At 39.8% G+C, this 16,099-nt stretch overlaps 3 protein-coding genes and 1 pseudogene across 4 annotated transcripts; all 4 read right to left on the bottom strand.

Annotated features, from left to right (window-relative positions):
* On the bottom strand, positions 817 to 2,870 carry LOC109946671 (annotated as a pseudogene).
* LOC18788157 (7-deoxyloganetin glucosyltransferase) lies at positions 3,368 to 10,135 on the bottom strand. The gene is made up of 2 exons (XM_007227015.2): positions 9,457 to 10,135; positions 3,368 to 4,493 (listed from the first exon to the last, which is right to left on the bottom strand). The coding sequence occupies exons 1-2, from the start codon at positions 9,968 to 9,970 to the stop codon at positions 3,562 to 3,564; spliced, it is 1,446 nt and encodes a 481-aa protein (XP_007227077.2). The 5' UTR covers positions 9,971 to 10,135; the 3' UTR covers positions 3,368 to 3,561.
* Positions 11,019 to 12,959, bottom strand: LOC109946618 (7-deoxyloganetin glucosyltransferase-like). The gene is made up of 2 exons (XM_020554997.1): positions 12,353 to 12,959; positions 11,019 to 12,172 (listed from the first exon to the last, which is right to left on the bottom strand). The coding sequence occupies exons 1-2, from the start codon at positions 12,867 to 12,869 to the stop codon at positions 11,241 to 11,243; spliced, it is 1,449 nt and encodes a 482-aa protein (XP_020410586.1). The 5' UTR covers positions 12,870 to 12,959; the 3' UTR covers positions 11,019 to 11,240.
* Positions 14,117 to 16,047, bottom strand: LOC18791400 (7-deoxyloganetin glucosyltransferase). 2 transcript variants are annotated; one of them, XM_020554996.1, is made up of 3 exons: positions 15,379 to 16,047; positions 15,313 to 15,321; positions 14,117 to 15,212 (listed from the first exon to the last, which is right to left on the bottom strand). In XM_020554996.1, exons 1-3 carry the CDS (start codon positions 15,830 to 15,832, stop codon positions 14,281 to 14,283), a joined length of 1,395 nt encoding a protein of 464 aa, XP_020410585.1. In that variant the 5' UTR covers positions 15,833 to 16,047; the 3' UTR covers positions 14,117 to 14,280. The 2 variants fall into 2 exon arrangements, with proteins under 2 accessions (XP_020410585.1, XP_020410584.1); XM_020554995.1 differs by having other exon boundaries at positions 15,313 to 16,047.

Below are 16,099 nucleotides of genomic sequence, written 5' to 3'. Positions count from 1 at the left end.
CCTAAACCCTACCTTCCCCGGGGCCGCTGGAACTGCTCTAAAAGAGAATAAAGCAGGGACAAGATTGGCATAACAAAAGGGAAGTGCGATTTACTTGGTGATGGGCAAGCAGGGCATAAAAATTGAATAAACAAGAGAAGTGAAACGGCTGCCCATCCTACTAGCTTTGATCTCCAGCCTATAAATAGAGTGTTGCGGCATTGTTCAAAACCACCTCGGGACCGGGAGTTCCCAACTTCTCAAGAGCTCTCTCTCCCTTCTCACTTGTTCTTCCAAGTCTGTTATTTTTTTTACAACGCACTCGACACTTAGACTTCCGAGTTTACAATGGTCAACCTATTGCAATTAATTTCATAAGTTTTTTTTTTTCTTTGAAAGAAAAGTAAAACGTAAGGCTATACTCATTAAGGGTCAGGCCTAGCCCTTAGTGAGTAGTCAACTTTGTGCTTTTTCTTTCAAAGAAAATGAAAAAAAAAATAAAAAATCATAATAACCTTATGAAATTAATTGCGATAGGTTGACCATTGTGAAAGGGGCTTATAGCTTCTTCAAATTCTCTAAGGATTTTCATTTTCCATGCCTTGAAAAATAAGTAACAATTGAATCATTCCATGTTTAAACTCATATGTTGGCATGTTAGATGGGAACATGATACATGAAGGATTGGGTGCACGACTAGGATGCAAATAAGTCTCTAATAAAGTTCTAGGTGGAACTACTTCATTATTAACAACCTCAAGCTCATTAACATTTTCTGCCATGAAGAACAACAAGATATATCATCGACAAGACAATTAAAGACATTCTCATACACATTTAGCACCTAGCGTTTCTTTAATATAGTACTTGATTTACAAAGTTTTCCAAGTTTGAGGATGAAGAACCATGTGGACTAGCGGCTTCTTCTGCCAGTTTCTTCCACTCCATGACCTTGTTTTTCATTTGCTTACCTTTCTCTCCTTTCATTAACTCTCTAACAAGCTTTTCCACCTGGTCTCTCTTGACATCATTACTAATCTCCATGCCAATTCCCCACACATTACAAACACAATAACAATTTGTTTGCTGGTCCGCAAAGACGGGCAAGGAGAGCATAGGCACTCCTGCACATAGGCTCTCAATGGTTGAATTCCAACCGCTATGTGTTAAAAATCCTCCAACTGATGGGTGATCAAGCACTTGCTCTTGTGGACACCAACTTGCTATTAGGCCTCTTTCCTTAGTTTCAGCCACAAACTCAGATGGGAAAATGGTTGATTTATCTGCAACCAGATCAGGTCTAATTACCCAAAAGAAGGGAAGCTTGGCGTTTGCCAGTCCCCAACCAAACTCCATAAGCTGTTTGGGTGTTACGACTGCTAAACTTCCAAAGTTCACGTAAACAACCGAATTTGGTTCTTTAGAATTTAGCCATTTGATGCACTCGTTTTCTTCCTTCCATAGACTATATCCCATGTCCTTCAAAGGGTACTCCGGTATCTGGTTAAGAAGTAGTTGGAGAGGGCCAATTGCATAAACAAGTGGAAACATGGATGAGAGAGCATCCAAAACTTCTTGCTCCAATGCATTAAAAGTATGAAGAACAATTGCTGAACCTTTATCGAATTTTTTGATTGCTTCAATGGAGAAGATCCAAGATATGGCATTGGGATCTGTTGTCATAAAGTTGTTTGGGAGATCCCTTAACCTGATATCTTTCATTGCTGGAATCCAATCTATGATCTTGTCCAGAAAACCATTTGTTAAGAAGCTTTCATCTGCAAATACCCAAGTGAAGAAAAGAAAGCTTTTATTCACTATTGGTTCAATGACTTTCTCTGTCACATGTCCTCAACAATAATGAGAAGAAGAAAAAAAAACACAAAATTTCCAATCAAATTTGGAAGTTGTACTTGTAATACAGTTTGATTTGGTACTTGTAGTTTTGATAAGTTTGGTTTGGTATCTATTATTATAGTTCATGTACTAAGTTAGGACACATTAAAATTCAAGTGCCAAAAAACAAAAGTAAAAAAGCCAAGAAAATCTTCATTTGTTTACCTTTGAGAGGGGCAAGTCCTTTTTCCACCAAAGTGGGAAACTGTGTAAATCCCATGAAGCTGCTTGCAGAAATAGTGAAGAAGAGCACCACAGGAATTCCGATTTCTTCAGCTGCTGTGATGGTGAAGGCCATCCAACCATCCGAAACGATGTGAGACACTGGAGGAATGTTGGCCGTGTGATTGAGTTTCTTGAGGAGGCCATGAAATGGAGCTAGAAATTTTTTTCTGACTGAGTCAGCAAGCAAAAGAAGGTCTTGAGTGGTATCTTCATCTGAGCTGTGAAGGCTATCTGGTATATTTTCGAATCGAAAACCAGGCAAGCCGTCGAGGGAATTGGACCCTAGAGACTTATGGAACCTCTTGTGATTGAACTCTGTGTTGACAAAGGTTATATGAGCACCTCTATGGTGGAGGAGTTTTGCAAACTTAAGCATTCCCTTTATATGGCTTTGAACTGGAAAAGGAATGCAAACAACATGAGGCCTGTTAGCTACTTCCTTAGAACCCATCTCTCAATATTTGTTGTGTGTATATTTTTCTCTGTGTTTTGCACTCTCAGAAATGCACTGTTTTTATAGGGTTGGCAACAATTTTTTGTTTTGTTTTTGTGTGGCTGTGTCATGACAATGAGTCCTACAAAGGAGTCAGGCATATGCAATTGGAAATGAAAATTATTAAAATGATTGGTGCAGTTTTATATTACATTGTTATATATGATATATTTTTGTATGGCTGTTTAAATTAGAAGACAAATAGGAGAGGTTTTAAATTAGAAGACAAATAGGAGAGGGTTTATGCAACAAGCAGTCTGAGACAGAGGTGTCTTTGCTACGCAGACGGAGCTTTTCTTGCTGTAACTTTGGAGGTCATGGATCCAAGGTGACACCAAATTTGTGTATCAAACTAGTGTCCAAACGAAAACAGTCAAACTTTGTAGATGTCCAAATGATTGGAACTATGTCTAGTCCAATCCCATAGGCTAGTATCACCCTTGGGACTTATTTCCTCTAATATGTGGAATTGTAGTCCAATTTAATGAATCCAGCCTCATTTTATAACACGGGACATGAATAACATTACTTGAGGGATCCCTCAATCAAAACGGAACTCAATACATATAATTATTTATCATGATGTTAATGTCCTGTCTTTGGTTTGAATGTGTCTGCCAGTTGCCTAACCCACTTCTTCAGTCCTTCAGTCCTCATCCAGCATCATACACAACTGATATCCTCCCACAATCGAAGTTATATATATAAACACTTCTTGTGGTCTCAATTTAAACAAGCACCTGTGACCAAACTTCATTTCCTATTCAATATTAATTGGACATCAAATCACAGGAATTTCTTTATACATGATACACATATAGATTGTACCCCACAAATCATAAATACAAAATTACCTTGGACACGTTTTCTCGTAATTTAATTTCCAGAAAATTTTATTAAAAGTTTTGAAGAACAAGAAGATATATCATTGACAAGATAATTAAAGACATTCCATACACATGTAACATCTAGCTTTTCCTTAATAGCACTTGATTCACAAAGTTGTCTAAATTTGCAGATGAAGAACCATGTGGACTAGCGGCTTCTTCTGCCAGTTTCTTCCATTCCATGACCTTGTTTTTCATTTGCTTACCTTTCTCTCCCCCCATTAACTCTTTAACAAGCTTCTCCACATGTTCTCTCTTAACATCATTACAAATCTCCATGCCAATACCCCATTCATTACAAGTATAGTAACAGTTTGTTGGCTGGTCACTAGAGCATGGCCAACACAACATAGGCACACCTGCACATAGACTCTCAATGGTTGAATTCCAACCACAATGTGTTAAAAATCCTCCAACTGATGAGTGCTCAAGGACTTGCTCTTGTGGGCACCAACTTGCTATAAGGCCTCTTTCCTTTGTTTCAGCCTCAAACTCGGGTGGAAAAATCGCCGATTTACCAACAACCAGATCAGGCCTAATTACCCAAAAGAAGGGAAGCTTGCTGTTTGCCAGTCCCCAACCAAACTCCACAAGTTGTTCTGGTGTTAAGACCGCTAAACTACCAAAATTGACATAAACAACGGAGTTTGGTTCTTTAGAATTTAGCCATTTGAGCCACTCAGTTTCTTCTTTCCACAGACTATATCCCATAGCCTTCAAAGGGTGCTCCGGTATCTGGTTAAGAAGTAACTGGAGAGGGCCAATTGCATAAACAAGTGGAAACATGGACGAGAGAGCATCCAACACTTCTTTCTCCAATGCATCAAAACTATGAAGAACAATTGCTGAACCTTTACCAAATCTTTGGATTGCTTCCAAGCAGAAGATCCAAGATGCTTCGGCGGGGTCTGTGGTAATAAAGTTGTTTGGGAGATCCCTTAACCTGATACCTTTCATAGCTGGAACCCAATCTATGACATTGTCAAGAAAGCCATTTGTTAACCAGGTTTCATCTGCAAATACCCAAGTCAAGAAAAGTAAGCTTTTATATGTTCCTCACATGTCCTCAACAATAATGAGAAAAAACACAAAGATTCCAATACAATTTGTAAGTTGTTGAAATAAAGTTTGATTTGGTACTTATACTTAGGGGTGGGCACGGTTCGGTTTGGACCGGTTTTTGCCTCAAATTAGAACCGATCCAATACTATTCATCCGGTTTGGTTCGGTTCGGTTTTAATAAAAAAAATTTCAAAAACTGTCCGGTTCGGTTTGAACCGGTTTCGGTCCGGTTCCGGTTCGGTTCGGTTTTGAACCGGATTATAAAAATTATTTTTTTAAATTACTTTTTAATACAATTCTCAACTGAAATATTATTTTTTTACTTGAAAATTAACAAATTATTCAATTTCATATAAAAAATAAATATTAAAGTGAGAAAATAGAGATATTTTGACATTGAACTTGGATAAATATTATGTTTTTTTTAGTGAAATTAAAAATATAGCATTAAATATAAATATATATATTGAAATTATATATTTTTTTAGTTTCACCGGTTCGGTTCGGCCCGGTTCGGTTTTTGAAGACATGGAACCGGATCCGGAACCGGTCCAAACCGGTCCGGTTCGGTTTTTGACCGGTTTTTGACTTTTTGGTCAACTCGGTTTTTTTCCGGTTTGGTTCGGTGCGGTTTGGTTTGGATTTCCGGTTCGCCGGTTTGAGTGCCCACCCCTACTTATACTTGTAGTTTTAATAAAGTTTGGTTTGATACCCTACATATTATTATAGTTCATGTACTGAATTAGGACACAAGTGAAAATTTCAAGTACCATGAAAGGTCCCGCCCCAATTTTTCCAAAAACCGAGGTAGATCCTGTGAACTTCCCGACATCAACCCGATGTCGGGCCCACTTACTAAGAAACCGAGACTTTTTACTGAAATTTTGGCAGAGTCTCCCCTATAAATTGGACATTTCCCAAAATTACAACCTGCATAAAACACAATTTAATATTCACAACTGGCAGCATGCACAATATAATTTCATGCAATTCACATAAACAGCCTTCGGCCTTCCTATAATTCTCAACTACCAAGCATGCTAGCAAATCAATTCATGCCTTAAGCAAGGCAAACGATAAATTCAGAATATAAATTATGACTACTAAATTTCAACATACATCATCTAACTTTTTCAATTTCAACATACGAGGTTTTAACCTCCTAACACAATTACATCTATGTCCGCGGCTGCACCTAATAACCTTAGGCTGTCTATGTACCCTCACTGAGGGATCAAGCCACACGTAGTTCTTCCATAAAACCTAAGTCCATACATATGCAATACCTTATTTCATTTATCTGTATATCACATAATCTCCCCATACGCCGGTACTACCAACGCCACATATGGGGCTTGTCAACATGCCGGATAACCTACGCCACGTACGACCATACCATACTATCACAATATCTCCCCATACGCCGGTACAACCAACGCCACGTATGAGGCCTGTCTCAACGCAGGATAACCTACGCCACGTGCGACCATACCATACTATCACAATATCTCCCCATCGCCGGTACAACAAACGCCACGTATGGGGCCTGTCTCAATGCCAGATAACCTACGCCACGCGAGACCTGCACATCATATCATATATCTCCCCATACGCCGGTACAACCAACGCCACTTATGGGGTCTGTCGACACGCCGGATAACCTACGCCACACGCGACCTCAACATCATATCATAATATCTCCCCATACGCCGGTACAACCAACGCCACGTATGAGATCTGTCTCAACTCTGGATAACCTACGCCACGCAAGACCTGCACATCATATCACATATCTCCCCATACGCCGGTACAACCAACGCCACGTATGGGGTCTGTCGACAAGCAGGATAACCTACGCCACGCGCGACCTCAACATTATATCATAATATCTCCCCATACGCCGATACAACCAACGCCACGTATGGGGTTTGTCTCAACGCCGGATAACCTACGCCACGCGAGACCTACACATCATATCACATATCTCCCCATACGCCGGTACAACCAACGCCATGTATGGGGTCTGTCGACACGCCGGATAACCTACGCCACGCGCGACCTCAACATCATATCATAATATCTCCCCATACACCGGTACAACCAACGCCACGTATGGGGTCTGTCTCAACGCTGGATAACCTACGCCACGCGAGATCTGCACATCATATCACATATCTCCCCATACGCTGGTACAACCAACGCCACGTATGGGGTCTGTCGACACGCCGGATAACCTACGCCACGCGCAACCTCAACATCATATCATAATATCTCCCCATACGCCGGTACAACCAACGTCATGTATGGGGTCTGTCTCAACGCCGGATAACCTACGCCACGTGAGACATGCACATCATATCACATATCTCCTCATACGCCAGTACAACCAACACCAAGTATGGGGTCTGTCGACATGCCGGATAACCTACGCCACGTGCGACCTCAACATATTATCACGTAATCTCCCCATACGCCGATACAACCAATGCCACGTATGGGGCCTGTCCGCACGCTGGATAACCTATGCCAAGTAGGACCTAACTGTCACAGGGTGGTACTTGTAATGTAACCAAAATCCGGAGAGGTACCTAAGGTAGTGCGTATAGCATTTCAAACTGACATTCTAGACTCTTTTTTTACCTTTACAAACGTATATAAATATATATAATTCTAATATTGTGTAAACCTCAACAATAGTCTAGCACCCGATAATCCCCCTGGGAAGGTGAGATTTCTCCGGGAGACTCACGGTCAACTAAGGGTCAAACTACTCTAACCCTGGTCAAACGGGCCTACGGGGCCAACGACCTCCAAATTCCGATCCGAAAGTTCCTATGGGTTCTATAAGGTATAGGACACTCGTCCTGCAAGTTTGGTCCATATCGGACGGTCGGATCGCTCACGATCGCAAGATCTGACGGTTATTATAAAACATAAACTTTAAGTTATTTATTCAGAACATCCGGGGCTCCGATTCACAATCTGCGAATTCCTACACGATCCTAGAAATACTTAGATTAACATATATTATATTCGAGACCATTTAACGGTCCCAATCTATCGAACCCGGATAACGCGCAATATGCGATCGTCCGTTCGATAGTCAAACGACGTCCGAATTGAGATATCTGTGAAATCCTACGCACTCGTGACAACCTAAGGATCTCATCGAGACACAGTGCAACTCCACTACCCTCGCCCACTCGCCGGCAGCGCTGGGTGCCCAAAGTGATAACGTGTCGCCGGAGAATCTCAAAACCACGGCTCCAAACTCCTACCCCAAAAACTGATCGGAGGTGGTCGGAATCGAGATCCCAAAACCGGCCGAATTTCAATTTGTAAATCGAATTGGCTACGCTAAGAATTGATCCAATCTTACCCAACAGGCAGCTAGAGCATGAAAAGTAGGTGAGAAACCATACCTCACTCGTCGGAATCGGTGGCCAGAGGAGGGAGATCGACGGCGGAGAAGTTCGGACGACACCCGCCGCTTCTTCTCCATTTTCCGGCGAAACCACGGCGGCTGGAGGCGGAAGCCGGCTGGGGTTGGAAGAGGATGATGGCCCGGTCATTTTGGTACTGGTCCCATCGTCATCGGTGGCCGGAGGAGAGCACGGCCGGCCAAAACGTGGCCAGCTGCCGTCGCGTGCGAAAGAGGAGTGAGAGAGAGAGAGAGAGAGAGAGAAATCTGATTTTTTTTATAAAAATCTCATTTCAAAATAATTACGATTGTGCCTCTGGGTTTCTTTTGACCATATCTCTCTCGTTACAACTCCGATTCGTGTCCAGTACGTGTTTATGAACTCATCTCAGTACGACCTATCCAAAAATACTAGTCACTGCCCCAAACTCTCTCCGGATAAGAAAATGACCAAAATACCCCTATCTCAAGGGTAAATTTGTAATTTTCCTTAAATAATTTAAATAACTTAAATAAAGGGTTAAATTTGGAGTCGGGATGTTACATACCAGATAGTATAAATTAAAAGAGATATTTAGTCATATACCCATTCTTAGCACTAAAATTATAAATAAATCCTACATCATTTAATATCTATAAACAAATCCAAAAAAAAATTCAAAAAATGATAGCTGGCCTTATTGAATTTAATTTTGATTATTAAATTACTTTGATGCCCTACTGAATGTTTTGGGCTTTTTTTTAATGAGATTTTGGGGTTAGGTTTGTTTTAAGAAATCAATGACAATTTTGTAATTTAAAAGAAGTTATAAGCCTTTTTGTTATGTTGTAAATGGACTTTGAGTGTGTTTCTAAAGTCCATTTCATATAGAGTGCTGCTAAATGAACCCTAAAATTAACTGAGTACACCCTATAATCTAAGTTAACCCTAATATTTTAATCAAAATATAAAATTAACTAAGTACATCCTATTTAACTACCAGAAATAGCCCTAGTACAACACTCTAATACCAATCCTAAACTAGGTTTCTCTTTTTACATGAATTTGTGCCCTTTTTCAGATTTTGAGTTTCATTAACATCTTTAATTTCGTAATACCAATCCTAAACTAGTACTCGCTACGTTATTCGTGAGCACCAAGCAATACGAAGATTTTTCTACGTCTGATAAGGGTTGAATATAGTGAGTAAGGTGTACTTATTAAAATTTTATTTGTTTCACAATTCAATATATCCTTTTTGGTCATTTTATATTATGGTAAATTAGTAATTCAATAAGTAGTTTGGTAGTAGGGTGTACTCAGTTAATTTTGGGTTCATTTAGCAGCATTCTTTCATATAAGGTTTTTTTTTATAATTTGAACTCTTATATTGGGTATAATAGTGAATCTTTCAAATTAAAAACCCAAGAAAACTTTCATTTGTTTAGAAACAGGGGATTAGACTAAGAAAATGAAACAGTTAATTGCTTCAATAATATCTCTTTTGTTTTACCTTTGAGTGGAGCTAGTCCCTTTTCCAGCAAAGTCGGATACTGTTTAAATCCCATGACGCCGCTTGCAGACAAAGTGAAGAAGAGTACCACAGGGATTCCAATTTCTTCCGCTGCTGTGATGGTGAAGCTCATCCAACCATCCGAAACGATGTGAGACACCGGAGGAATATTGGCCGTGCCATTGAGTTTCATGAGGAGGTCACGAAATGGAGCCGGTAAATTATTCCTGACTGACTCACCAAGCAAACGAATGTATTGAGTGGTGTCTTCTGAGCTTGGAATGCCGTCTGGTATGGTTTCAAATCGAAAATTAGGCAAGCCTTCGAGGGAGTTGGGTCCAAGAGACTTGAGGAAGCGCTTGTGAATGTACTCGGTGTTGACAAAGGTGATATGGAAACCTCTGTGGTGGAGGAGTTTTGCAAACTTAAGCATCCCCTTTACATGGCTTTGAACTGGAACAGGAATGCAAACAACATGAGGCTTGCTGTTGGCTACTGCTTCCTTGGAACCCATCTCTACTCTAAATATTTGTTTTGTGTATTTTGTGTATGTATTTGCACTCTCATAAATGCAGAGTTTTATAGGGTTGGCAACATCTTTTGTGTGGGTTTTACCCAAAACGAAAAGATTGTTTTTGTGTGGCTATCATGCCAATGACTGTGTTAACCAAATAATGCACACTTGTACTAGAATAATATAGAAAGGTCTTGAATAATATAGAAAAATTTAGAAAATTTGAGAGAAAGTGGATAAGTTTTTGTTTTGTTTTTGGGTCAACAGAAAATAAACAAGTTAAAATCACTAGAAATATCCATATACTATGACTATAGAAATCTAGAATAAGGAGAACAATTGTGGCTGAAAATGACTTTGGAAAAGTTATTTGCATGAGCAACCGACTTTTCCAAAGCAAGCTGCCGACTTAGCTACTCTATATATATAGCTAGCAGTCCAATTATGTATTTACCCAACAGTGGTATCAGAGCTTGTTCTGATCAACTTTGGGCATTGGTTCACTAGTCATCCACCAATATGTCAACCACTAGCTAAAACTCTGACCCTCTTCCTATTTTCACGGAAGAAAACTATAACTTCTGGAGTATTAAAATGAAGACCTATTTTATGTCTCAAGATTTATGGGACATAGTTGATAATGGTTTCAATAATCTAGAAAATTCAACCGTAGAACAGTTGAGGCAACTGAAGAAAAATCAACAAAAAGATGCAAAGGCCTTATAACAAGCCTTGCATGATACGCTTTTTCCAAGAATCATGGGAGCCACAACTGCAAGGGCAGCATGGAATACCTTAAAGAAGAAATTTCAAGGCAGGACATGAGTAACATTACTTGAGGGATCCCTCAAACAAAACGGGACTCAATACATATAATTATTTATCATGATGTTAATGTCCTGTCTTTGGTTCGAATGTGTCTGCCAGTTGCCTAACCCACTTCTTCAGTCCTTCAGTCCTCATCCAGCATCATACACAACTGATATCCTCCCACAATCGAACTTATATAAACACTTCTTGTGGTCTCAATTTGTACAAGCACCTGTGACCAAACTTCATTTCCTATTCAAGATTAATTGGACATCAAATCACAGGAATTTCTTTATACATGATACACATATAGATTGTACCCCACAAATCATACATACAAAATTACCTTGGACACGTTTTCTCGTAATTTAATTTCAAGAAAATTTTATTAAAAGTTTTGAAGAACACGAAGATATATCATCGACAAGATAATTAAAGACATTCCGTACACATGTAACATCTAGCTTTTCCTTAATAGTACTTGATTCACAAAGTTGTCTAAATTTGCAGATGAAGAACCATGTGGACTAGCGGCTTCTTCTGCCAGTTTCTTCCACTCCATGACCTTGTTTTTCAATTGCTTACCTTTCTCTCCCCCCATCAACTCTTTAACAAGCTTTTCCACTTGGTCTCTCTTGGCATCTTTACTAATCTCCATGCCAATTCCCCACAAATTACAAACACAATGACAATTCGTTTGCTGGTCAGTAAAGATTGGCAAGGAGAGCATAGGCACACCTGCACATAGGCTCTCAATGGTTGAATTCCAACCACTATGTGTTAAAAATCCTCCAACTGATGAGTGCTCAAGGACTTGCTCTTGTGGGCACCAACTTGCTATAAGGCCTCTTTCCTTAGTTTCAGCCTCAAACTCGGGTGGAAAAATCGCCGATTTACCAACAACCAGATCAGGCCTAATTACCCAAAAGAAGGGAAGCTTGCTGTTTGCCAGTCCCCAACCAAACTCCACAAGCTGTTCTGGTGTTAAGACCGCTAAACTTCCAAAATTGACATAAACAACAGAGTTTGGTTCCTTAGAATTTAGCCATTTGAGCCACTCAGTTCCTTCTTTCCACAGACTATACCCCATAGCCTTCAAAGGGTGCTCCGGTACCTGGTTAAGAAGTAACTGGAGAGGGCCAATTGCATAAACAAGTGGAAACATGGATGAGAGAGCATCCAAAACTTCTTTCTCCAATGCATCAAAACTATGAAGAACAATTGCTGTACCTTTACCAAATCTTTGGATTGCTTCCAAGCAGAAGATCCAAGATGCTTCGGCAGGGTCTGTGGTAATAAAGTTGTTTGGGAGATCCCTTAACCTGATACCTTTCATAGCTGGAACCCAATCTATGACATTGTCAAGAAAGCCATTTGTTAACCAGGTTTCATCTGCAAATACCCAAGTCAAGAAAAGTAAGCTTTTATATGTACCTCACATGTCCTCAACAATAATGAGAAAATAGACAAGGTTTCCAATACAATTTGTAAGTTGTTGAAATAAAGTTTGATTTGGTACTTATACTTGTCGTTTTAATAAAGTTTGTTGAAATAATCTCTCTTTTGTTTTACCTTTGAGTGGAGCAAGTCCCTTTTCCAGCAAAGTAGGAAACTGCTTATATCCCATGACGCCGCTTGCAGACATAGTGAAGAAGAGTACCACAGGGATTCCAATTTCTTCAGCTGCTGTGATGGTGAAGCTCATCCAACCATCCGAAACCATGTGAGACAACGGAGGAATATTGGCCGTGCCATTGAGTTTCATGAGGAGATCACGAAATGGAGCCGGTAAATAATTCGTGACTGACTCACCAAGCAAACGAATGTATTGAGTGGTGTCTTCTTCTGAGCTTGGAATGCCGTCTGGTATGGATTCGAATCGAAAACTAGGCAAGCCGTCGAGGGAGTTGGGTCCAAGAGACTTGAGGAAGCGCTTGTGAATGTACTCTGTGTTGACAAAGGTGATATGGAAACCTCTGTGGTGGAGGAGTTTTGCAAACTTAAGCATCCCCTTTACATGGCTTTGAACCGGAAGAGGAATGCAAACAGCATGAGGCTTGCTGCTGGCTACTGCTTCCTTGGAACCCATCTTTACTCTAAATATTTGTTTTGTGTATTTTGTGTATGCGTTTGCACTCTCATAAATGCAGAGTTTTATAGGGTTGGCAACATCTTTTGTGAAGATTGTTTTTGTGTGGCTATCATGAGAATGACTGCTATATGCAATTGAAAATGAAAATTGTTATCATGAGGTTTTTTCTCCTCTGAGCCGCCGAAGACTAATTTAGATAATGATAAGCATGGCATCTTGAGGCATAGATTTGCCCCCTATATTATCAAAACAACTAAAATAAATAAATTCTTTTTTAAGGCTGTCTACATTAAAATGAGAGAGTCTGAGACGGAGCTGTCTTTGTTATTATGAGTCGCACAAATTATATTATATATATACTAAAACTGAACCCCGAGTTGCCGTTCCTGGACTGTTCATTAGGAATAGTGAAATGACGTTTGTGCCCCTACTTAACTGGTTGACCTTAAGAATAGTGAATTGTCGAAAATGCCCTCCTCTATACCTTTTCTGCTCTTTCCTTTTTGCCCCTTCCCATTCGCATCAGGTTCCACTATTTTGACCAAGAATTTATATTCCATTATTGTTGTGCCGAAGAAATTTGTCAGATTCTTCTATTTTGGATCCTGAAAATTATTGAAATGCTCAGCGCCACAAGTCCTCTGCCTCTCACTAAACCTCCTCAGGCGTCACAGAGCGCACAGCTTAACTATGACGCAGTGCGGTCGAGTCATCAATGGCAACGTCATCAGTGCCCGAGTCGGAGTCCGATCTCACTCTCATCCTCCTTGCACCTAAATCCTCCGTTTCGTTCAACTTTTTAAATTTTTTCTGGTGAATTCAATGCAGCTGTGTTGGCTCGGATTATGCAGCTTTCCAGTCCTTGTGGTTTATCTTTAATTTGAACCAGAACAATGTCGACTGGTTTGACAAAGAGAAGCAGGGTGACAGTGCTAAGCATTGATGGAGGTGGCATTAGAGGCATAATTCCCAGCATCCTCTTAGCCTTTCTTGAATCCAAGCTTCAAGTACGTACTGCATTAATATACAGTAATTCCATATATACTAAATGCACCAAATATATCATATATATATATATATATATATATATATATACTCAGCTTTCATTTTTACTTATAATTTTGGTGTTATGATCTGTGCATGGAATTGGAATTGGATGGGCCAAATGCAAGAATTGCAGATTATTTCGACATAATTGCCGGAACAAGCACATTATCAAAGTCGAATTAACACTTCTCGTGTATATAATACATATAGATAGATTGAATCCGACAAATCATTACAAATTTACTTTGTAAATGTTTTTCTTGTTATTTATATTCAAGAAAATCGTGTCAACATTTATGGATAACAAGAAGATATATCATCGACAGGACAATTGAAGACATTCCCATAGATAAATTAACATCTAGTTTTTTCTTAATAGCACTTGATTCACAAAATTGTCCAAGTTTAAGGATGAAGAACCATGTGGACTAGTGGCTTCTTCTGCTAGTTTCTTCCACTGCATGACCTTGTTTTTCATTTGTTTACCTTTCTCTCCCTCCATTAACTCTATAACAAGCTTCTCCACTTGCTCTCTCTTGACATCTTTACCAATCTCCATTCCAATATCCCATTCATTACAAGCATAGTAACAGTTTGTTGGCTGGTCAGTAGAGCATGGCCAGCACAGCATAGGTACACCTGCACATAGACTCTCAATGGTTGAACTCCAACCGCAATGTGTCAAAAACCCTCCAACTGATGAATGCTTAAGGACTTGCTCTTGTGGACACCAACTTGCTATTAGACCTCTTTCCTTAGTTTCATCCACAAACTCAGGCGGCAAAATTGCCGACTCGCCAACAACGAGATCAGGTCTAATTACCCAAAAGAATGGAAGCTTGCTATTTGCTAGTCCCCAACCAAACTCGACAAGCTGTTCGGGTGTTATGACAGCTGAGCTGCCAAAACTCACATAAACAACTGAATTTGGGGCCTTAGAATCTAGCCATTTGAGGCTCTGAGTTTCTTCTTTCCATAGGCTACATCCCATGGCATTCAAAGGGTTCTCTGGTATCTGATTGAGAAGTAATTGGAGAGGGCCAATTGCATAAACAAGTGGAAGTATGGATGAGAGAGCATCCAAAACATCTTGCTCCAAAGCATCAAAAGTATGAAGAACAACTGCTGAAGCTTTATCAACCCTTCTCATTACTTCCAAGCAGTAATTCCAGAAGATGTCATTTGGATTTGTGGTCATAAAGTTGTGTGGGAGATCCCGTAACCGGATGCCGTTCATTCCTGGAATCCAATCTATTACCTTGTCCAGAAAGCCATTTGTTAAGCAGCTCTCATCTACAATAATGCCCCACAGGTGAAGGAAAATTTTATTTGTTAAGAATCTAAAATTTAATAAAGCTAACAAAAAATAGGTAAATGTTTGAGTAATATTCACCTTTGAGTGGAGCAAGTCCTTTTTCAAGTAAAGTGGGATATTGTTTATACCCCATGAAGCTGCTTGCAGAAATACTAAACGAAAGTACTATAGGGATTCCAATTTCTTCTGCTGCTGTGATCGCGAACGTCATCAAACCATCCGAAAGGATGTGAGTCACCGGAGGATTGTCGGGAGTTGCTGTGTGATTCAGTTTTCTGAGGAGGTCTCGAAATGGAGCCAGTAAATTATTTATGATTGACTCGCCAAGCAAGAGCTGGTCTTGAGTGGTATCTTCATCTGAACTTGAGAGGCCATCTGGTATGGTTTCGAATCTGAAACTAGGCAAGCCGTCGAGGGAGTTGGGTCCTAGAGACTTGAGGAACCTCTTGTGATTGAACTCTGTGCTGACAAAGGTGATATGCAAACCTCTATGGTGGAGGAGTTTTGCTAATTTGAGCATTGCCTTTGTATGGCTTTGAGCTGGAACTGGAATGCAAACAACATGTATTGGGTTATTGGCAACTTCATTGGAACCCATTTTAGATTGTGTTTTTGTGTGTCTCCCACAAATGCATTGGTTTATAAGCTTGAAGAAAATTATAAAAATGGCTTCTGCAATGCGAAATGTTGTCTTGTATCGGAAATGTTGTTTATCCTATCGCTTGTATTAAAAAAAATAATTAAAAAATCAACCACTCCAACTCCGTCTCCTCCAGCCCCTTACTTATTTTAAGTTTAGAGTTTGTAAATTCAAGTTAAATAATGCTAAAGAAGCCAAATTTATGTAACAATAAGTCTCTGTTGA

This window comes from Prunus persica, chromosome G1 (genome assembly GCF_000346465.2).
Source record: "Prunus persica cultivar Lovell chromosome G1, Prunus_persica_NCBIv2, whole genome shotgun sequence".
NCBI classification, from domain to species: Eukaryota; Viridiplantae; Streptophyta; class Magnoliopsida; order Rosales; family Rosaceae; genus Prunus; species Prunus persica.
Note: the sequence above shows the minus strand (reverse complement) of the source record. Positions and strands in the feature narration are given on the sequence as shown.